At 45.5% G+C, this 23,936-nt stretch overlaps 1 protein-coding gene across 1 annotated transcript in view; it reads left to right on the forward strand.

Annotated features, from left to right (window-relative positions):
• Positions 1-16,194, forward strand: part of LOC149465148 (vomeronasal type-2 receptor 26-like) — a 34,945-nt gene extending 18,751 nt beyond the window's left edge. Inside the window, exons 3-4 of the mRNA XM_089673614.1 lie at positions 13,568-13,691; positions 15,131-16,194. Coding sequence (XP_089529740.1) covers positions 13,568-13,691; positions 15,131-16,038 — 1,032 coding nt within the window. The 3' untranslated portion in view covers positions 16,039-16,194. The remainder of the gene's footprint in view (positions 1-13,567; positions 13,692-15,130) is intronic.
• The last annotated feature ends 7,742 nt before the right edge of the window (positions 16,195-23,936 follow it).

Raw genomic sequence — 23,936 nt, forward strand, 5'->3', positions numbered from 1 at the left:
CTCTGTGATCATTCACAGATTTCACACGTAGTAAGCAATGATGTCACAAGTGACATCTTGCTTACTACTTTGCATGTGATCACTGATTCGCCAATCAGTGATCACATAATCGGGACCTCGTACAGAGGTCCCGTCCGACGATCGGTGTTTCACTGTGTCCGGAGGACACAGCGGGCACCGGATCGCGGTGGTGCGCGCTCCCAGGGAGCGCGCACAGCTAGAAAAGGCGGGTGCCGTTTATGGACGGCAACCCGACCCTGGACTGCCACCGCCCTGCCGTTTATAAACAGCAGGCGGACGGCAAGAGGTTAAAATGTGTCAGCCATTTGGAGGCCTACAGTTTCCCAACAGCCACCATCTAGGGAGATTGGACCACGCTGTCTTTTTTTTGAGGTGCCTTTGATTTTATTCTTTTGTGAGTATACTACTTTTATTCAATAAATCTCATTTTTAGAAAGTAATGCACTAGGCCCGTGCGCCCTCTGTTTCTTTCTTTGCACACAGCTCCTTTGGATTTCCCCAGTCCGTTGAGGGCAGCAAGGCTTGCATTCCCAAAATGTACTCCATGTGGGGTTACTGACATTGTGGAGCTCATCGTCCAGCGCAGGAGTTTCAGCATTCACTTGCTCATGCTTTTTTATCACACAACATAGCATAATTTCAATCAGTTCTAGATGTCCTGCAAGGCACAATTTAAACGATAGCCCAAGTTCTGAGATGTTTCCTCCACAGTGAGTCAAAAAAAGGACCAAGCAGAGAGGCTCAATTTGGGCTCTGAATGGCTGAGGGCTGAGTCTAATTCTGAGGAAAAGAAAAGCTCTTAAAACTAAAGCCAATGTCTCTATAACTGTAGTGTCAGATATTTGGTGTGCTTGATGGGGCCCTAGTTGATGCACAAAAGGATTCAAATCTTCCTCAAGGCAAATGTAGAATTTTCTTAATAGAGGGTAAATACAACGGAAGGGAGCTGCTCCTTTAAGTGATATTGAATTTGAAAGGTACCCCTTTGGCAGACACAGGGTGAGGTGTAAAATTTAACAAGGATTAAAAATGGGCAAAACACACTTCTGTAGAAATTAGTTCTTCCATGAGCCACAGTAGTAAACTGCAGCAGTGGAGGAGCACCTTGGCGAATGCACAGACTGTAATGGGGGCAATAATACAGAAGAGCAGACAGTGCAGTAGTCCCTTGTGATTGGATATGCTGGATATGTAGTAACTAGTAGGCTGAACAACCTGGGCCTTAACACATGTGACTTGAAAAACAAAAGTAGTCAGGCTGAGCAGGATGTAACTGGATTTGGTAATGTCATGTGCAACTCTCTCCCCCGATCTGCAGCCTTGGTCAGGTGACAGATGGGCTCTCTGTAGATGTTTCTTCATGGTTCCTCATTCAGAGATCACTTTGGACAGCAATACTCTGGCCCACTCACTCGCAGGGCTGTCCACTGGACTTGTCAGTGGTGTCAGCGATGTCTGCAATGTCAGCAATCAGCAGTTCCTCCTCTCCTCCAGCTTGGACCTCCAGCGTCCCGCATGATCTTCTCCTTACACATGCTCTCCATATGCCACATCATTGGTGTCAGTGGGAGGAATAGTGCCCCATCATTGGTGTCAGTGGGAGGAATAGTGCCCCATCATTGGTGTCAGTGGGAGGAATAGTGCCCCATCATTGGTGTCAGTGAGAGGAATAGTGCCCCATCATTGGTATCAGTGGGAGGAATAGTGCCCCATCATTGGTGTCAGTGGGAGGAATAGTGCCCCTACATTGGTGTCAGTGGGAGGAATAGTGCCCCATCATTGGTGTCAGTGGGAGGAATAGTGCCCTATCATTGGTATCAGTGGGAGGAATAGTGCCCCATCATCGGTGTCAGTGGGAGGAATAGTGCCCCATCATTGGTGTCAGTGGGAGGAATAGTGCCCCATCATTGGTATCAGTGGGAGGAATAGTGCCCCATCATTGGTATCAGTGGGAGGAATAGAGCCCCATCATTGGTGTCAGTGGGAGGAATAGTGTCCCATCATTGGTGTCAGTGGAAGGAATAGTGCCCCATCATTGGTATCAGTGGGAGCAATTGTGCTCCATCGTTGGTGTCAGAGGGAGGAATCATGTTCCATTGCTGTTATCAGTGGGAGATATGGTGCCCCATTGTTGATGTCAGTTGACAGAATAGTGTCTTGTATTAGTGGGAGGAATAGTGTCCCAAGGGCTGAATAAAGGCAAGCAAAGGGCCGCATGCTCTAGATACAATGTCTTTTTTCCTATTTCCAAAGGAGAATCAACACTAGGATGGGTCTTCACAATAGTGATCACATGATTGGGAGCCGGTTCCTCCAGCTCGGTGACAGCTTGGTCTCAGTGCTGAGGGGAAATGCAATGGGACTTGCTTCCAGCACAAACACAGGAACGCACATATTCGGCGCCCAGGAAGAAAGCCCACTTCCTGCATGGTGTATAAATGTGTTACATGATCGGTAATGGGTTCAAAAGTGCCATGTTTGCTTGGTATGGACATGAAGAGTATGAGCAGATGAGCGGATAGTCAGTGATGATGAGTGAGCCAGGCTCAGACCTTCTCGAACCCCCATCTCTGTTCACTGTAGTGGCTTTTTTGATCTGACTGCCAGGGAGTGATCTGGGCTGTGCATGGTCACCATTTTGATCTGTGACCAAGGCCGATCATCATCCTGCTCCTTCAGACTTCCCCTCCAATCAGGCAGGGATGGAGGGAGGGTGAGATCAGTGGGGCTCCCAGGAATCCCCCTCCACTTGCCTGGCTGGCCGGATTGACTCACCCCAATCCGTATTCCCAAAGAGAAAAGTCTGATCCTCAGCCACTGCAACAGCCCCTGGGTAATGGTGAGCTCCCTGGTAGCAAATTGGTTGAACAGTCAAATTTTAAATTTGACAAATAATAATACTCCTGTAGGATATTAAAATATGTATCAAAGTTACATTTTGTGCTAAAAAAATATTAAAATGCAAATCATTTAAAAATCTTTAAAAATGTCCATCTAGGTCAGTTATAGCTTCATGGAACCTTCCTTAAGTGACAGACAAATGTACCCCAACTTTTACCGGACTGTTCCCGATGATCGGATTCATTATGCTGCTATTATTAAATTCCTTTTACATTTTGGTTGGAATTTTGTTGGCATAATCATTACAAATGAAGTCGTCGGAGATGCAGAACAACACGAGCTGAGGAAAGCCTTGACCCAACATGGCGTCTGTACCGAATACGTCATCTCTTTGACAAACATCATTAGAGACTTCCGAAGGGCCTCAAAGATCCTTAGAAACACTCTGAGTACGGTTATTATAATATGTGGTGAGTTTTACAAGGAGTATATGTATTTCGTTCATCTTTTAGACCACGTTAAGGGAAATGCTACTTTAATTCTCTATAAGTCGTGGACTCTCCTGGAACCGATGAAAGAGTTTTTTCAATCAATGAACTGCAGTTTCTATTTTTCATTTTCATCTCAGTCTATCCCTGGTCTGAAGGCTTTTATAGAGCGCGAGGATCCATCCAAGCTCCCAAATGATCCATTTCTGGAAGATCTGTCGCTAATTTACTGTAATTGTCTGTCTGAAAACCTTAACAAAAATGATCGTTTTCAACAAATCTATGGCATCATTCCAGAAAATTGCAACCGGATTTGTAACATTAGCTATACGACTTATTTTGGGCACTACTATGCCTACATAGCGGTGTACGCTCTGGCTAATGCTCTACATATGATGAGTCTGAATACGGAATTTCCATTCAAAGTACATAACAGAGTAAGCTATGTATTGTTTCATCTGAAAAGGGGAACTTCGGTTTCTGTTTAAATAATTAAAGTGATAAAGACACATTTTCTAGTTATTAACAAACATGTCATGCTTAACTGCTCTGTGTAATGGTTTTGCAGCCCTGATCCTCCTCTTCTCAGGTCCCTCAATGACGCTCCTGGCCCCTTCCTCCTGCCAAGTGCCCCATAGCAAGCAGCTTGCTGAAGGGGCACCTGAGCAGGATCACTCTCAAGCCGCTGCTATGTGTGTACTTTCACGCACAGATGTGGCACGACCCATGCTCTCTTCTCATTGGCTCACTGGCTGTGTTTGAAAGTGGTGAGAGCCAATGGCTCTCGCTCGTGTCTCACTCCTGCCAAGTGCCCCATAGCAAGCAGCTTGCTGAAGGGGCACCTGAGCAGGGTCACTCTCAAGCCGCTGCTCTGTGTGTCCTTTCACGCACAGATGTGGCACGACCCATGCTCTCTTCTCATTGGCTCACTGGCTGTGTTTGAAAGTGGTGGGAGCCAATGGCTCTCGCTGGTGTCTCACTCCTGCCAAATGCCCCATAGCAAGCAGCTTGGGGCACCTGAGCAGGCTAATTTCTCACTCCCAAGCCGATTCTCTGCGTGTCCATTCACACAGATGTGGCATGGCCCCGCCCATGCTATCTTCTCATTGGCTCACTGGCTGTGTTTGGTGGTGGGAGCCAATGGCTCTCGCTGGTGTCTCACTCAATGAGGAGGGAGAGACTCGAGAGGGCCAGTGCCCCTGTGCACATTGCTGGATCGAGAGGGGGATTAGGGGAGCTGGGGGTGATGCTGCACACAGAAGGTTACATAGTTAGTCTGGCTGAAAAAAAACAAAAGTCCATCCAGATCAACCATAGAAAAAAAAAAGTTATAATCCTACATCTACAGCTGATCCAGAGGAAGGCAAAATGAAAAACCCAGCAAAGAACGATGCAATTTGCTCCTGCAGGGGAAAAAATTCCTTCTTGATCCCCCCAGAGGCAATCGGATATTCCCTGGATCAACCCACATGGAAGGAAAATATATTTTAAGTATATTTTAAAAATATTCTTCCCAAATATATTGACATATATTTGAAATACTACAATTTTGGCCGTATTCAATATATTTCAATATATACATATACACTGTATGTTGAAATGTGATTGTATTACAAAATATATGAAAAATATTTTTAAAAATACATTTGCAAATATACTGTTTGTCTTTAAAAATACAATTAATCTACATTTTTGGAATGCATTTACAAATATTTCAACATACAGTATGTCTATATATATATATATATATATATATATATATATATATATATATATATTTATTTATTGAAATATATTTCGAAATATATTGAATACGGCCAAAATTGTAGTATTTCAAATATATGTCAATATATTTGGGAAGAATAATTTTAAAATATATATCAAATATATTTTTCTTCCATGTGGGGTCTTTCCCTATAAATGTTATATCCAGTTATATTCTGTGTATCCAAGAAAGAATCCAGGACTTTCCTACAGCAATCCACTGAGCTGGCCACAACCAACTCTGGAGGGAGTCTATTCCACATTCTCACAGCTCTTACTGTGAAGAAACCTTTCCGTGTTTGGAGATGACATTTATTTCCCTCCAGATGTAAAGAGCGCCCCCTTGTCCTCTGTGATGACCTCAGGGGGAATGCATGAAGGAAACACCTTGAACCTTTACAACCACCTTAAAGGTAAGCAGCTACAAATACCTTTAACAAAGTGGTCCTTACCAGTGCAGGAGTCCAGCACTGTCTGCACTGAAACAAATGTCTCCATGGGCTTCTGATCCCCGATGCCGCCATCTTGGATAACTTTCATATTTCTCACAGCTGCCTCCCTATTGCACATGTGAGAGATCACGCAGCGTTGTCAGACTGGTCCTGCTGCTGGAACGTGTGACATGTCCCAGGAGGCTGCTGACAAGCCAAGTTGATGTACTTCTTCCCTAGGCAATAAATGTGGAAGTGGGAGAGGATACCTTTCAGAAAAAAGATACTTGCTCCCAGGCAAAAAAAGCCAGTTTAATGGGGAGGGGCGGGAGAAAAGGAGGATGACCAGAATCTTCACTATTAAAGTGGCTGTAAACCCTCACATATACTGTACCCAGTGAAGTGACTGACCTCAGGTGATACACAGAGATGAAACAAATCATTCTATAGTATATAAGTTGTACCTGTTTATCTGCAGTATTCTAATCTTTACATCCATTCAAATCCAGAATTTTTAAAGCTTGTGGGTGGATGCAGCATGGTCAGGTTGCAATTAACAACATTTTTATTGCAGGAAAGGCTCAATTATACAGGCAGCCCAGTGGGAAATTGCCATGCTGTGAAGCACTCACAGTTCCATGAAACTTGGGAATGAAGTAGGTTCTGATGCACCAAGAGCATCTGTCTCAGAGGGTGGAGTGTGGCCTTGACAGTCCAGTCCCAAAGAGGGGGTCCCAGTGCAGGATGGCATATCCATAGCTTGTTGCTACTCACCTGGAACCTCTCCGTGCCGCTAATCACTTTCCCTGACAGACTGCGCTCTTTCCTTACACTGCCCACTTTGCAAAAGTTCTCCAAAACCTGGGGGTAGGCACTTAAAAAAAAGGCTCTGTTGACCCAAGATGGCCACCAGGGTCACCTGAATGCAGCATAGCCAACCAGAACGCTGCCTCAGTGGACCAGGAAACCATGGAGAAACCAGGTTTCTCCTGACTTCCTTTTCAGCTGTAGTACCACTCTAGTGCAGATCCACCCACAGTGGAAAAAGTAGACTGCACCTGCCTACAAGCTTGTCTGAGCTGTCAGAAAAAAATGGGCAGGGAGCTGAAGTTACATTCAACAGAGCTCAGAGCTTTAGTCCTCATGCACACGGGAAGTTTTTACAGCGGTTGTTTTGGCTTTTGATGTTTTTTTCTACAGCTAGTAAACCCTCCAGCATGTTCTCCTATGTGTCCATACACACAGAGACTGGAATCAACGTTTTTTGGCTGGAGAAAAAAAACAGAAAACCCTGTTTCCACACAGGATAAAAAAAGATTGATTTTGATGCCATGGGGTTCCAGTCCTGGATCCTTTGTAGGGTTCTTGGGTGGGTGTTGAACTGAATGAGTTAGAACAGGTAGTCTAAGAATAGGTTGGAGTCATCGGGTTTAATGTACATTGAATTTCCTCATTTCATTAAAAAACACTTCTTCAGTTCAGGGTGATACAATGATGTTTTTCATTCTCCAGTAGTGCTGCTTCTTCCGAATGGGTATTGTGGAAGAAGCCATTTCCACTATACCCGGTGGAATGAAGCAGCGTTCTCCAGAATACCCATGTGGATGAAGAAGCTTCTTCCACAATACCCACTTAGATGAAGAAGATTGTTCTACAATACCCACTTGGATGAAGAAGCTTGTTCTACAATACCCACTTGGATGAAGAAGCTTCTTCCACAATACCCACTTGGATGAAGAAGCTTGTTCTACAATACCCACTTGGATGAAGAATCTTCTTCCACAATACCCACTTGGATGAAGAAGCTTGTTCTACAATACCCACTTGGATGAAGAATCTTCTTCCACAATACCCACTTGGATGAAGAAGCTTCTTCCACAATACCACAATACAAGCAGTGTCCTTCACAATACCCACTTGGATAAAGAAGCTTCTTCCACAATACCCACTTAGATGAAGCAGTGCCCTCCACAATACCCACTCAGATGAAGCAGTGCCCTCCACAATACCCACTCAGATGAAGCAGTCCCCTCCACAATACCCACTCAGATGAAGCAGTGCCCTCCACAATACCCACTTGGATGAAGAAGCTTCTTGTACAATACCCACTTGGATGAACAAGCTTCTTCCACAATACGCACTTGGATGAAGCAGTGCCCTCCACAATACCCACTTGGATAAAGAAGCTTCTTCTACAATACCCACTCAGATGAAGCAGTGCCCTCCACAATACCCTACCCACTTGGATGAAGAAGCTTCTTCTACAATACCCACTTGGATAAAGAAGCTTCTTCTACAATACCCACTTGGATAAAGAAGCTTCTTCTACAATACCCACTTGGATAAAGAAGCTTCTTCTACAATACGCACTCAGATGACGCAGTGCCCTCCACAATACCCACTTGGATGAAGAAGCTTCTTCTACAATATCCACTTGAATAAAGAAGCTTCTTCCACAATACCAACTCAGGTGAAGCAGTGCCCTACACAATACCCACTTAGCTGAAGCACTGCCCTCCACAATACCCATTTGGATGAAGAAGCTTCTTCCACAATACCCACTTGGATGAAGAAGCTTCTTCTACAATACGCACTTGGATGAAGAAGCTTCTTCCACAATACGCACTTGGATGAAGAAGCTTCTTCTACAATACCCACTTGGATGAAGAAGCTTCTTCTACAATACCCACTTGGATGAAGAAGCTTCTTCCACAATACCCACTTGGATGAAGAAGCTTCTTCCACAATACGCACTTAGATGAAGAAGCTTCTTCCACAATACTCACTCAGATGAAGCAGTGCCCTCCACAATACCCACTTGGATGAAGAAGCTTCTTCCACAATATACACTTGGATTAAAAAGTTTCTTCCACAATACCCACTGAGATGAAGCAGTGCCCTCCACAATACCCAATTGGTTGAAGAAGCTTCTTCCACAATACCCACTTGGATGAAGAAGCTTCTTCCACAATACCCACTTGAATTAGGCAAAGTATTCCACAATACCAACTGGAAAGAAACAATGCTTTGGAGATGACTCCCAGCCATCCATAGACATGTGACTACAGTCTATTCTGTCAGTCGAACCCTTGGCAGGCTTTTTTAGAGCTTTGTATGTGTTTGTTGCTGTTACCAATAAAAATGACTGAATTTATTAAGAATCTGTGGCAGCTCAACCTCACCCAGTAAGCATTCCCTACTCTTTTAGTAAAACATCCTGAATGTGTCTCTGATAAAGTCACAGATCAATTGTCAGATCAACTATTTCAAAGAAATGTTAAATGTTCTCCTTTGTTCCTATCTCAAAGCTCCTCAAGTATATGAAGAAATTACATTATGAAGATCCTATGGGGAACAATGTTATGTTCAATGATAGAGGGGAACTTTCATCACGCCTGTATCTATACAATTTGGTGTTTTACTTAGGTAAAGAATCCATTGATAGACAACCTATAGCCTTCTATGGAAATCTGACAGAAGGGGAAGGACTTCACTATATTTCCTGGGAAGACATCAAATGGAAACTTGGTGTGGTGAGATCATGTTTAGATTCACACGTTTTGATCCTCTTCGGTAATCACTAATGATCAGATATGTTTTCTTTCTGATGGCGGATCATAAATAGCTCATGGTAACCAATTTTCAGCCTATTTGTAGCAAATCACATATTTTACTAGTGTGTGCTTGTTTCTGAGCAGAACAAGGACTCTGCTCATGAAAGGAGCTCAGGACTATCTATTTTAATAGAAAAAAATGCTAAAATATAAAGTCTTCAGTAAAATTATGGAAAGTCCTTGCTACAGCCCATTCATTACATTAGATAAGGGACTTATTAGCCCCACCCCCCTGGACAATGCATATCTGTATTGCTATAATAAGCTTCTAGAGGACTAATGCAGGCCATAGACGGGTCGAAAACCGGCCTTTTTTAAAAAAAAATAAAAATGAAAAATCGTTTGTTCAATAGGCTGACGTTACCACCAACGGTAAAAAAACAAATCGGCCAATTTTTGTCCCGTCTATGGCCGGCATTTAATTACTTCTGTCCCTGCAGAGAGCTCCGCTATTATATTTGACATGAAAAAGTCTTGCGGTTGCAACAATGTATCCATTTGTATCCATTTTGGATACAGATGTTTTTATTCGGATACAAATAGGTACATTGTTGCAACCGCAAGACTTTTCATATAAAATATAATAGCGGACTGGAATTCTTCTTCTTTTTCTTCTTCTTTTTCTTCTTCTTTCTTCTTTTTGCAGGTCATGGCTCATGTGCAGATTTTTTATTTGTAAAACGATCAGCTGATTTGCCCAATATTCCAACTTTACCAATAAAAAAAATGTGGCAAAACCCTGAAAAACAGCCGACCAATTAACCCACTAATGGTGCGTAAATTGGCTGATTTTTTTTTTTCTGCCCAAAAATCGGCCGATTTTTGGCCCGTCTATGGCCTGCATAAGGCTGGCCATACACTATACAATCTTCTGTCCAATTACTGCCCAATTTCCTTTAGATTTACCTACAACTATGTAGTGCAAGAGCCGGCCTAATTACAATTGAAAGCATTGTTAGGTTTGACCTCCTATTATATGGTTTTTGGTAAATCTAAACCAAAAAATCTCAAGAAAATTGTAAAATGTATGGCCAGCCTAAGACTGCCATAACTATAGAGACTTAAAGGGTGTTGACAAAAAGAATAAAGTATTCTAGGATAGGCAATTATCTGACAGACATATTCATTGGAAATGGAGAAAAGGAGAAATCTACAGTACAGCTGGCCATGTTACTATTGTCTCCCAATCAGAATCCATCTCATTGTAAGCTCACTCGCCAACAACATCCAGCTCATCCTCGTCCTCCTTGTCATTGCCAGCTGCTCTACACAGACTACAGGCGCACCTCGGTTTACGAATGTAATGCGTTCTGCGGGAAGTTTCATATTGCGAAAAAATTCATAAACCGAAATGCGGTTTCCCATAGGAATGCACTGAAAACCAAATCAGAAAAAAGTTTAAAAAAGTATTTTATCTGTCAAAACTCTTTATAAAGTGCACTTTAATGGCATAAATACTGTACAGGGACGTGATTTAAAAATTCCACAATGGCTCCAAAACTCAATGCAAAAACCGCTCCAACACCTCCACACTCGACGCCACGTGCTACCCACAGACTCCAGGATGCACGGGGGCGACGCTATAAACCCCCCAGGTGCAATGCATCCTGGGGAAACTTGCTTCATATTGCAAAAAAAAATTTGTAAATGCATTGAAAACCAATTAATCCGTTCCCGGAGGTCAGAAAAAAGTAAAAAAAAAGTCTTGTCTGTTCAAAATTCTTTATAAAGTGCACTTTAACCACTTCCTGTCCGGCTGTTGTATATAAACGGCCAGGCGGTGGCAGTGCAGGGTCTGGTGGCCATTTATAAATGGCTTCCCTGCACCCTGCTTGTGCTCGCTCCCTGGGAGTGCGTAGCACTGCGATCCGGTGCCCGCTGTGTCCCTCCAGACACAGTGGAACACCGATCATCGTAAAGGACCTCTGCGCAAGGTCCCAATCATGTGATCGCTGATTGGCCAATCAGCGATCACATGCAGAATAGTAAGCAAGATGTCACTTCTGACATCATTGCTTACTACGTGTGAAATATGTGAATGATCACAGAGATCACATGGTACAGGGCCATTCACAACAGCCTTGTACCATGTGACAAGCTGTAACCAATCACAGCTCACACAGTATTTCTCAATGGCTTCAGGAATGCAGCCAGAGAGAAGGAGAAATGATTGCTTTTACAGCTTTTACCATGGTAACACTGTACTGCTAGGGTGACAGTACAAAAAACACATAACTAATAATGTAAAAAAATAAAAAAAATGTAAAAAAAATGTTTACAAATTATAATTTTTGGTTATGAACTAATCAAGGTTATTTTTTTTTTACTAAAAAGATTAAATTTTGGCCAAGATTTATAATGAAATATTATTTATTTGCAAAATTTTATAAGAAAAATGCTTTTTTTTCAAAATGTTTGGACTTTTTCATTTACATAACAAAAAAAATAAAAAGCCCAGCGGTGAATAAATACCACCAAAATAAAGCTTTATCTGTCTCAAAAAATGCTAAAAAATTCATTTGGGTACAGTGTTGCATGACCGCGCAATTGTCATTCAAAGTGTGATAGCGCTGAAAGCTGGAAATTGGCCTGGACAGGGAGGGGGTGAAAGTGTCCGGACTGGAAGTGGTTAAAGTCACGGGGCCAGCGCTATAAACCTCACAGGCGCAATGCATCCTGGGGAAACTTGCTTCGTATTGTGAAAAAAAATCATACACGAGGCATTATTTTCAATGGATTTTCATTTGTAAACCATAAATTCCGCTATCCGAGGCATTCGTAAACCGAGGTACACCTGTATATCATAGCTGAATTACATCCAGCCCTCTTATGTGCAACAGATTTGTTTTATAGTGAGATCGCAATGTTGTGGGTCTACATACTTCTGGCCCTCTGGTCTTTACCGATTACCTGATTGTCACGCACCAGGGTCGCAGGGAAAGAGCACATGGAGACAGATTGTACGGAACCCGACGTGCGGGCATTTATTGGGGAGGTTTTTGAGGGCACAGACAATAGTTCCGTAAGTCCACAGATCCACACCAGACACAGCAACACAGTAAAGTTCTCTGTAAGGCAATATGGAACAACAGGGGGCTGGTAGTCCACAGGGTTCAGTAGGACCGGGAGTGGCGGTTTTGGGAGACTTTGGGTTCCTGTGGGGAATTGGGCTCAGTCTTTTGGGCAGCATGGGGTTAGTCCACTTACTAGATGCAGGGAGCCCGATACAGAGGGTTACAGTCCACACTGGCAACACAGGGTCAATCCAAACAGGCAGCTCCAGGCAGAGAAGGGTTAAGTCCAGGCAGGTTCACGGAGAACAAAGAGTTTGAGTCCAGACAGGAGATAGATCCATCAAGGGTTAAGTCTAGGCAGGTAGAGTTCCAGCTCGCAGGCTCACAGGGAACGAAGGAGTTAAGTCCTCCAGGGAAGAGATCCAGGCATCACAGAGTTAACCCCACACAGGGGAGGGATCCAGCAAGGGGTTAAGTCCTCCAGGGTAGAGATCCAGGCAGCACGGAGTTGACCCCACACATGGGAGGGATCCAGCAAGGGGTTAAGTCCTCCAGGGTAGAGATCCAGGCAGCACGGAGTTAACCCCACACAGGGGAGGGATCCAGCAAGGGGTTAAGTCCTCCAGGGTAGAGATCCAGGCAGCATGGAGTTAACCCCACACAGGGGAGGGATCCAGCAAGGGGTTAAGTCCTCCAGGGTAGAGACCCAGGCAGCACGGAGTTAACCCCACACAATGGAGGGATCCAGCAGCAGACTGGCAGTCAGGTCAGCCAGTGAGAGGAGAAGAGAGCTGGGGATGGAAGCTGAGAAGAAACTGGCACACAGCACAGACCTCACTCAAACACAGTAGCTAGGTGAGAAAACACGGGGCCGGCGCCCTGCTCTGCCTTAAGTACAAAGTCGGGCGTGTTGCCGTTGTAACCCGAGACGTCGCGTCGGGTCGCCACGGCAACGGGCCCCACCCCCCTGCATCTCTGGACCCACACAGGGAACGCGGCCTTTGTCCCTGTCGGGCACAGAGCACGGGAACAAGGGGACAGGGAGGGGGGTGACAGGAGGGAGCCTGTATGTGGGTTATCACAGCAGGGGGGCAGACTTTCCAAAGTCCAGCCAGGGAAGCAGGATGCTCCCTCAGCAGGGGGAGAGATTGCCGGCAACAGGGGGGTGAGGGGCCGCTGGGGCTGCTTGTGTCAGGGACAAGGAGGACTAGAAGTCCCAGCATGGACGGGACAGAAGAGTGAGGGGCTGCTGAGGGGTAGGGGGTGGCAGGAGGCAAGCCTAGTGGATGGGGGGAAGGACCAGCTCTGTGACACTGATCATATGCCATGGGTATATTTATTGTTGTTTATTGCTGTATACATTACTTATACATTAGATATTTCTATTTGTTGAGGTTCCCTCTTCGCGATGCAACGAAAAGTGTCCACCTGGATTCTATAAAGCTTTTAAACAATCACTTCATTCTTGCTGCTACAATTGTGTCCCATGTCCTGAAGGGGAGATTTCCAACACAACAGGTGTTTATTTATTGTATTGTATCAATGTAGGGAAAACAATATTAATAATTAGGTGTATGGAAATCCAAGAACATGATGTAGTAGCTGCATTCGTTTTTAAAGTGGAACTAAAGAGAGGAGGAGTACTAAACTCCTTGACGCCGACCGTACGCAAATGTGCGGCCACTCGGCGTCAAGGCCCAGCCGGTATATTTGCGTATCATTTGAGAAAAAATATGTACTGCGAGCTCCCAGCAAATGTGTCTGTGTGTCACGGAAAGGTCCCAATCTCCCCTGGCGATCAGGACCTTTTCCGATCATGTGACTGGTGTGACAGCAAATCACAGCGGTCACATGATCCTAAAACCTTGCCCCACCTCCCGGAGTCTGAAACCCCTTAAAGGGCCAAGAGGCACTGGCGTGAAGAGGTTAAAGAAGAATTGCAGGCAAAATTATTATTTTCCCATGCAGTGAGGCTGTGCCCGCACTGCATGGGTTAACTGCCCATTTTTGTCTAGCGACTCGAAAAGCAAAGATACACTTACCTAATCCACTGATCATCCAAGCACAAGGCAGGTCCCTGCTTCTCCTGCCCCCCCCCCCCATACGCTATCAGTCTTGTGAATAGGCTGCTCCTGACACCAATCATGCCCATAGACCAGCTCCGTACATGTGGACGGCAGGAACAGTCCATTACTAACTAGCTGGCAGGGTGGGTAACAGGCAATGGTAAAGGCCAAGTCATGGGAACAAGGCTTGAAGCACATGTTAGAAACACTATCACAAGCAGGGGTGTGTTTACCACAAGGCAAACAAGGCATTTGCCCCTCAGAAAAAGGAAGAAGGGACACGCGCAGCATGGGGACCTGGTGGGTTCTGAGAGAGGCTGCGGGTTTCATGACGGTGTTTGCACAGCCAAGCTCACATTCCTGGGGATGTCCGGAGCTGTTAAGGTGAGTTTCTCTCTCTCGCCATGGGGGATGGTGGCTGGTGTATGGGGGGGCAGTGGTAGTGGAAGGCTCTTTCGGGTGGAAGGCAGGAGTGTTTTTGCTCAATGTCTCTCTGTGGGGGGGTGCCGATTTTTTCGTTGCCTAGGGCAGCACCAAACCTAAATACACCACTGATCACAAGCATGACACTAAGGGCTTGGCAGGCTTAAAACAAGTTTAGTCTCCACCCAGAAGCTGTGTCATCATCAATCACCCTGTAGGTGGACAGTCAGACAAGAAGAGAGCAGCTCAGCCCAAACTGGGATACTGGAATGAGGCCAGCAGCTGCCATAGAACAGGCGCATTACACTCTCCTGACACCTACTGTATTCTACATACTTTTTCAAGTCAATGACTCAGAAAGTTCTGAAATCTTCAACATGAAAGCCAGGCTAGTAGTATTTTCAGAAGAGGTCAGCAATGGAGGCAATTTCTTTCAATGTACACATGTGCTTTTTTATTTATTTGCAGACAGTGATGTTTGCCACAAATGTCCTGATGAAGAGTGGCCAGACATCAAAAGAGTGATATGTATTCCTAAGACAATTGAGTTTCTGTCATATAGAAATGATGTGCTGGTTTTAGTTTTCTTATTCACATCTCTACTGTTCTGTGTAATAACAATAATCATTTTTGGAGTCTTCATATTTTACTGGGATACACCGACTGTGAAAGCCAATAACCGGACTGTGAGCTTCATCCTGCTGGCCTCCATCTTGCTGAGCTTCCTCTGTGTCTTCTTGTTCCTCGGACATCCTGTGGATATAACCTGCATGATGAGACAAATGTCATTTGGGATCTTCTTCTCCATTGCTATCTCTTCTGTTCTGGCCAAGACCATCACCGTCTGCATTGCCTTCAAAGCCACCAAACCTGGCAGTGTATGGAGGAAGTGGGTGGGAGTTAAAGTAGCTAATTCTGTAGTTGTGACCTGTTCCTCTATTCAAGTTCTGATCTGTATTACTTGGCTGTCAGTGTCTCCTCCCTACCAAGAGTATGACATGGACTCCTATCCTGGGAAGATCATCATTCAGTGTAATGAAGGGTCAGTCATTGGGTTTTACTCTATGTTGGGTTATATGGGGTTTCTGGCAGCTGTGAGTTTTGTTCTGGCTTTCATGGTGAGGACATTACCGGACAGTTTTAACGAGGCCAAGTACATCACCTTCAGCATGCTGGTGTTCTGCAGTGTCTGGATTGCCATGATCCCGGCCTATCTGAGCACCAGAGGGAAATACATGGTGGCTGTGGAGATATTTGCCATATTGGCTTCCAGTGTCGGAATATTAGGCTGTATATTTTTTCCAAAGATGTATATTCTGCTGATTATACCCGATCTCAACTCCAGAAAATGTATTCTGCGGAAAACGTTCTTATAAACTAATTGTTGTTTCAATAGTTAAATAATATTCTTTATAAACATTGTTTGACCTAACATGTTGTTGGCTATATAGAATCTGTTTCATACAAATATTGTAAAGAAATAAAAGGAATAATATTATTAGAGATAGTAATGATTAAATCTTTTAAAGTTTGCCCAGAGTTTGTTGATGTCTAAAAAAGTTTGGTGAATTGTCTATAGGGGAGGGAAGGAGCAATAGCCCTGGTTCTGGCCATTCAGTGATTTACTGTGAATGAGGTGGATAATCGGAGGCTTTGCTTAATTCTGAAGGCCCACACTTAGGGTAAAGGTGTATAAATGGAGGATAATGATTCCAATATGGCCTTCACCAAAATGGCAACTGGAGAAGGGGACTGCTGTTTTTCTGGTGGCATCTACATTATACATCACTAAGACATCCTTGGACCCCTGTAATACATTCCTGTACATTAGTAATGTAACAAAAAGAATCATGTTAACCCATTTTCATGAAATAAATGAAGAGGCCCCCTCAAGTGATAAATGTACTAGTTTATTTAAACTCAGAAATAACTCCTTTCCTAAAATACAGTATTGGCCTGAACACCATCATATTGGTTTTCTGATCTCTAGCCCTGGAGTCTAGGACCAGAGTTAGAATTTAGCTGGCTCCTGTCTTTAGTTACACTACTCTTTTTTTGTGTGAATGAGTAGTGGTGCTATGCTCATTCACATATGGGGGCCAGTATCTGGGGACCCCCTTGTTAAAGGGGGCTTCCAGGTTCTGATAACTTACCCCCCATACCCCCACAACCACCAGGCCAGGGTTGTGGGGAAGAAGCCCTTGTCCTCATCAACATGGGGACAAGATGCTTTGGGGGAGGGAACCCCCTTACCCCAAAGCACCCTCCCATGTTGAAGGCATGTGGCCTGATAAGGCCCGTACCCCAGAGAGAAATTCATCACGTAATCCCAAATGCTGTAATAGTGAAAACAAATAAGGCCAAAGGACACTATCAAAAGCTTTATTACTGTCTAAGACTCATCAACAAAACCTCGTTGGAGTATAAATCAGCATCTTGGATAACATCTAAAGTGAGATGTATATTCTCTGTAATAATCCTGTTAGGGATGAATCCCGATTGGTCAGATGACATCAATGAAGAAATAATTGGGGCTAATCTATCTGCTACGACTCAGCTTAAGATCTATAAATCATTATTCATGACAGAAACGGGCCTATAGCTTTGTGGTAAAAGGTGATCCTTTAAGGGTTTGGGCAACAGTGACATATTGGCCAAAAGCATCTCATCAGGAAACCTACCCCCTTGCAGAACCTCATTAAACATAGACATCAAAGACGGGGCTAGAAGAGGAGCAAAATGTTTATAATAACTGTCCGAGAACCCCACAGGGCCTGGGGCCGTGGAATTTTTCAATGTGCTAATTACTCGAGTAATTTCCTCCAATGCACAAGGGGCATTAAGGGTTGAAATCTGAGAGGGTGTAAGAGCGGCAAGAGGTATAGAATCCAGCCAAGAGGCAGATGGGGGAGGTGACTCCACCCGGGAAGCAGCCAGCAGGGAGGAGTAAAACTCTTCAAACTCTTCAAAAGTATGGGCAGCACAGTGGCTAAATGGTTAGCACTTCCACCTGGCAGTACTAGGGTCGTTGGTTCAAATTCCAGCCATGGCACCACCTGCCTGGAGTTTGCATGTTCTCCCTGTGCCTGCGTGGGTTTCCTCCGGGTGCTCTGGTTTCCTCCCACACTCCAAATACGTGCTGGTAGGTTAATTGGCTCCGGTCTAAATTGACCCTAGTATGTGTATATATGTAAGTTAGGGACTTTAGATTGTACGCCCCTTGAAGGTTAGGGACTGATGTGAATGTACAATATATATGTAAAGTGCTGCGTACATTGACGACCCTATATAAGTACCTGTAATAAATATTCAAAACTTCATGGAGCAAAGAGGAGACATTACCCTGTTTGTTACGTAATTTACATATATGTGTGGGATGGATTGAGTGGTTAAGTTTAAAATCGAACACGGTTGATGCCGAATTGCTATGTAACAAAAAGGATGCCTTAGACCAGCGCAAGGCTTTTTCGGTTTTATAAGATAATAGGGTATTCAATTCCAAGCGCTTTTGTGAAATGATGCCCTTATTCATCAGGACCAGGTTACCTATATGAGTTCTATAAAGCGTTTCCAATTCCCTGGTGAGTGTCTGAATCTGTTTCCAGCTGTCCCTATTCCCGGAGGCTGCCATAGAGATAAGGCAGCCATGAAGGACCGCTTTGTGAGCCACCCACAGCGTAGCCGGGGAGGTATCAGCTGTGTTGTTCAACTGAAAATACTCTTGGATTGATGTAGCCACCTCCTGTCTGGAGGTGGAGTCTGTGAGCATAGAGTCATTCAGCCGCCAGGAATAAGGAGGACACGCTAGTCCTATAAAGGTGATAGAAAATGCCACAATATTGTGATCCGACCAAGTACATAAATGTAGAGTTGGCCAAAATGATCAGAGAGCAATATATGTAATCCATAAGAGTTACGTGGATGGGAATAGAAGGTATAGTCCCTGGCGCCCTGTCACGGATCCACCACACACGCACACGCCCACAGCGGCTAGCTAACCGAAGCGTGCACGTGCGGCCGTGACTTGGGAATAAGGGGGGCTTAATCTGAATATATATAAGACCAGCCGTGATATACTTTCACAGCCTGCACTACCTCTGGCCACCACTAGAGGGAGACTCAACTCCAATGCAGCTGGCTGACCACACACAGGCAGATACGAATCTTATATACAATCTGGTGCACACTAAGGGTTGAGGAGCAGCCTAGCAATCACACCCTTCTAGGATTCCTCCAGCTATCCTAGAAGCTAGAACCCCGATGTTAATCACTCTTTCACTGTCCACACCCCCCCCCCACACCAGACACACCACAAACAGTAGCCTGCCACCACCCAACAGTTTTATCTGCAGACTGGCCTGCTGGGACACCACACACACACAGATCTCCCTCTGGCAGATCTGTTACCTTTACAATCTGCATGCAACCTGCCAACACGCAGTTCAATTGCATACAGATTGGCAATGAACTTGACCGAGCATATAAAGGCACTAATACAATCTAATCTCTCCGGAGATATGAGCCCGAGCTTAAGTACCCAGAAGTTACTTATTAATTTTATGATTTAATATCCCAAAAGTGTGCGGGGCATAAAATATGTACAAAGCATAAAAAGTTACAGAAAATACAAAAAATACAAGAAGACACACAATTGGCTATTGACTATAAAATAAAAGGGAATAAAAACAGAAATAAAACGTTTACCAAGAGTTATCCTGCAACTGGAGCAAGTCAGAAAAAGTCCAAAATCCGTCAGTCAATAGAACGGGCTCCATACGAATCACAACGTCCATATCCCAGGTCCTCAGTTTATGGGAATATGGACGTAGGCTGGACATTAGCCCTTGGCCAATCGACTCTGGGGGGTGTTCCTGTACCAGCCCACAGGACGTTCTGGGTACTGAAATGCCCAAAGTCGATTGGACCAGGAACGGTTTGAATCACCAAGTCAGGGATTGAATTTCTGACACCAGCGCATCAGTCCAACCGCGACAGTACCAATCACTGTTCAGCTGTCGCAATCAAGTGCCATATAATCGCTTTCTGCATTTCTCTGGGATTCTACATAGGCTACAAATACAGTTTTGCATGCAGATGTAGCCTACAGTGTGCCCAGTCAAAAGGAAGTATTTTAATCTCTCTGCAACTAATATTTTAGCTTTTATGAGAGATGAAATATATTCCTTTGATCTGTGTATATTCGTCAAAGCTCCCAGACACATCGGAACCACCTCTGGTCTCCTGCTGTATCATGAAGCAGAACTGTCTAGAGCCTTTTTCTTCCAGATTTCCAGAAGGTGACAAATCTTATTGGCATCCAGGTGTCACCTCCAGTCTAGAGGATGCTCTGTCCCTTCAGATGCTAATTGGTGACCATATGTCTCTGACTTAATTCTGAACACATCTTATTATTAACATGGAATGAGCTAAATCTACATCGTCATATTTCTATAGATCACATCTCAGCTACTCAAATCTTACATGTACGTTACACCCCCACATTGTGAGCTCTCCAGGAATCAATCAACTGGAAGGAATCCAGACATTTCATAAGGGACTTTGAGAAGGCCAGAGAAGACGGCGAAGAGGAGCTTCTATCTATCAAAGGGTTGGCCACCAAGTTAAAGTCTCCTCCCACCAGTAGATGGGGGGGACAGAGATTTATCAAGAGTGTCAAAATAATTTGAAAAAAAGGGCGCTTGAGCTGAATTTGGCGCATAAACATTGGCTATCGTAAGTTCACAACCTAAAAGGGAGCCCTTAATGATAATAAACCTACTCTCTGGGTCACAAAAAACCTGGTGCACTTCTACGGGGAAGAAGTTATGGAGGAATATCACCACCCCCCTACTTTTTGAGCAGTGTAGCGTATAGAAAACTTGTTTATATGATTTGTGGAAGAAGGTAGGGTGCAGGGGAGGACTGAGAGGCTCCTGAATGGACAGGGCGCGATGGATGGAGTAAGCCAACTCTGGGTCTGATCCTGAGAGGAGAGAGAGGCTGAGAGAGCCAGGAAGGAGGAGGAGGACACTTCCCGAACAAGCAAGAGGACTCTGGGTGGGGTCGGCGTGGGCTCAGCAGCGCTGCCAGAAGGTAGGCTGTGCATGTGACTCGCTCATATTATATCACTACTCAGTGAGGAGGACAGCATCGCCAAAAGCCCCTCCTACACCGCTATGATCATAGTCCCGCCTCCCAGCAGGATGCCTGGCTGCTGATTCGCCTGAATGCAGAGGAAGCCGATTGGTCTGCTGCCCTGTCACTCAGTGCTGCACCTGCTGCCTCCCAAAGTTCAAGCTGTGTGGGAAGTACAATATGCTGCCTAGAGAATGGTGGAGCGAGGGGGGTGAGAGAGGGGGGTGAGAGCCAGGAGCCCCTCTGTCATAGTTTACACTGAGCCCTGTATACCATCCATGATGAATATGTGTGCAAAGGGGGTACAGTGATGGAACATCTGTGCAGAGAGGGTACATTGATGGAACATGTGTGCAGAGAGGGTACATTGATGGAACATGTGTGCAGAGAGGGTACATTGATGGAACATGTGTGCAGAGAGGGTACATTGATGGAACATGTGTGCAGAGAGGGTACATTGATGGAACATGTGTGCAGAGAGGGTACAGTGATGGAACATGTGTGCAGAGAGGGTACAGTGATGGAACATGTGTGCAGGGGGGTACAATGATGGAACATGTGTGCAGGGGGGCACAGCGATGGAACATGTGTGCGGGGGGTACAGCGATGGAACATGTGTGCAGAGAGGGTACAGCGATGGAACATGTGTGCAGAGAGGGTACAGTGATGGAACATGTGCAGAGGGGGTACAACTATGGAACATGTGTGCAGAGAGGGTACAGCGATGGAACATGGAACATGTGTGCAGAGAGGGTACAGCGATAGAACATGTGTGTAGGGGGTAGAGCGATGGAACATGTGTGCAGATGGGGTACAGCGATGGAACATGTGTGCAGGGAGGTACAGCGATGGAACATGTATGCGGGGGGTATAGCGATGGAACATGTGTGCAGGGGGGTACAGCGATGGAACATGTGTGCAGACGGGGTACAGCGATGGAACATGTGTGCAGGGGAGTACAGCGATGGAACATGTGTGCAGAGGGGGTACAGCGATGGAACATGTGTGCAGGGGGGTAACGATGGAACATGTGTGCAGGGGGGTACAGCGATGGAACATCTGTGCAGAGAGGGTACAGCGATGGAACATGTGTGCAGAGGGGGTACAGCGATGGAACATGTGTGCAGGGGGGTACAGCGATGGAACATGTGTGCAGGGGGGTATAGTGATGGAACATGTGTGCAGAGAGGGTACAGTGATGGAACATGTGTGCAGAGAGGGTACAGTGATGGAACATGTGTGCAGAGAGGGTACAGTGATGGAACATGTGTGCAGAGAGGGTACAGTGATGGAACATGTCTGCAGAGGGAGTACAGCGATGGAACATCTGTGCAGGGGGGGTACAGCGATGAAAATGTGTGCAGAGGGGGTATAGCGATGGAACATGTGTGCAGAGGGGGTACAGTGATGGAACATGTGTGCAGAGGGGGTACAGTGATGGAACATGTGTGCAGAGGGGGTACAGTGATGGAACATGTGTGCAGGGGGGTACAGTGCTGAAACATGTGTGCAGAGAGGGTACAGTGATGAAACATGTGGGAGACCCAGTGTGTATGGGGGAGCACTGTATTTGATATAATGGGGGCCCAGTGTGTCCTGAGTGGGGGCAGTGTACTCATAATAAAGGATCCCGTCATGTGAATGGGGGGCTGCACTCCTTATATTGAGACCCCTGTGTGACCTCAGGATGGGGAGCTCAGTACATCTTATATTGAGGAGCCCCCTGTATGACCTGGGAATGGAGGCTCTGTACACCATGAAATGAGGGGCAAACTGTCTGACCTGAGAATTGGGGTTTATTGTGCTTTACAATTGTGGGTCCCCTTTCTGCCCTAAGTGGGGGCTCTGTGTCCGCTCTGTGACCTGAGGATGACCATGTACTCTGCAATTTATAATGGAGAACCCCATGTGTGCCTTGAGGATGGGGGACACTATGTATACCTCCTCTTACCCCCTCTCTAGCCCCCTCTTTATCTCATCCACACCCTCTTACCCCCTCTCTCATTCTCAACCCTTCTCTCTCACCCCCCCTCTCTCTCTCTCTCACCCCCTCTCTCTCTCTCTCACCCCCTCACACACCCCCCCTCTCACACACACACCCTCTCTCTCACACCCCCCTCACACCCCCCCTCTCTCTCTCTCACGCCCCCTCTCTCTCTCACCCCCTCTCACACCCCCTCTCTCTCACACTCCCCCCTCTCTCTCTCACCCCCTCTCTCACCCCCCTCTCTCACTCCCCCTCTCTCTCACTCCCCCCTTATTTCTCTCTCTCACCTTCCTCTAGCTCACTCCTTCCTCTTCTCACTTCCATTCTCTCCCCCAGCTCTTTCCACTTTCCCCCCATCTCTCTTTCTCCCCCTTCTATACTTATCTCCAGTTCCCACTTCCTCTTCCCCTCTTAGATTCTAATCGGAGTTTCTGTCATATTTCAGGTTCTCAGTGGGTGTTCTGTCAGTAGATATTCCATGTTTCCTGCAAGGAAGGATCTGAGTTGGAGCCGAAGGCCCACATGAGTCAATTAACCTCTCAATCATCGGGAATCTATGTAACCAGCCCCCGAAAACCATACCGAATTTTTGCTGCAGTGAGCAGCACTTCTTTCTCTGTCATTAAGGCCCATATTATGATTTTTCACACAGGCCCACTTCTTCCATAAGACACTCCTGGTTGTGTCATAAAGATGGCAGCCACGTGGCAGCCATCTTTAAAGCTAGAAATACCCAGCAGCTTCTACAGAAAGAAGCCAAGAACGTCCAGACAGGCTAAGCTGCGGTAGATATTTAAAGGTCCCCTCTACGCAGCTGAGCTGCAATATGTAGGTGTGGCTTGAGTGTGGGCAGGGACACAGGGGCCCCATTATCTCCAATTGCCGGGGGCCCCATGAGTTGTCAGCCCATCCCTGATTTAAACTTTCTGTTCCTACAAACATACACGCCTAGTGTGACATAGACAGGGCTTTTTTTTCCAGAGAACAGGTGCAGGAACCCACCCTCCCCAGTCAACTGTCCAGAAAGTGGCCTCTGGAATTCCCCAGTAAATGAAGACAGACCCGGTCCCGGGGCACCCATCAAACAGGTGTGGGGCACATGCCTTGGATGCCGGCACTAGCATACAAAAATAATGAAGATCTCCTGCGCTA

This window comes from Staurois parvus, unplaced genomic scaffold, assembly GCF_062004578.1.
Source record: "Staurois parvus isolate SC_StPar_1 unplaced genomic scaffold, SC_StPar_1.0 ptg000143l, whole genome shotgun sequence".
NCBI classification, from domain to species: domain Eukaryota; kingdom Metazoa; phylum Chordata; class Amphibia; order Anura; family Ranidae; genus Staurois; species Staurois parvus.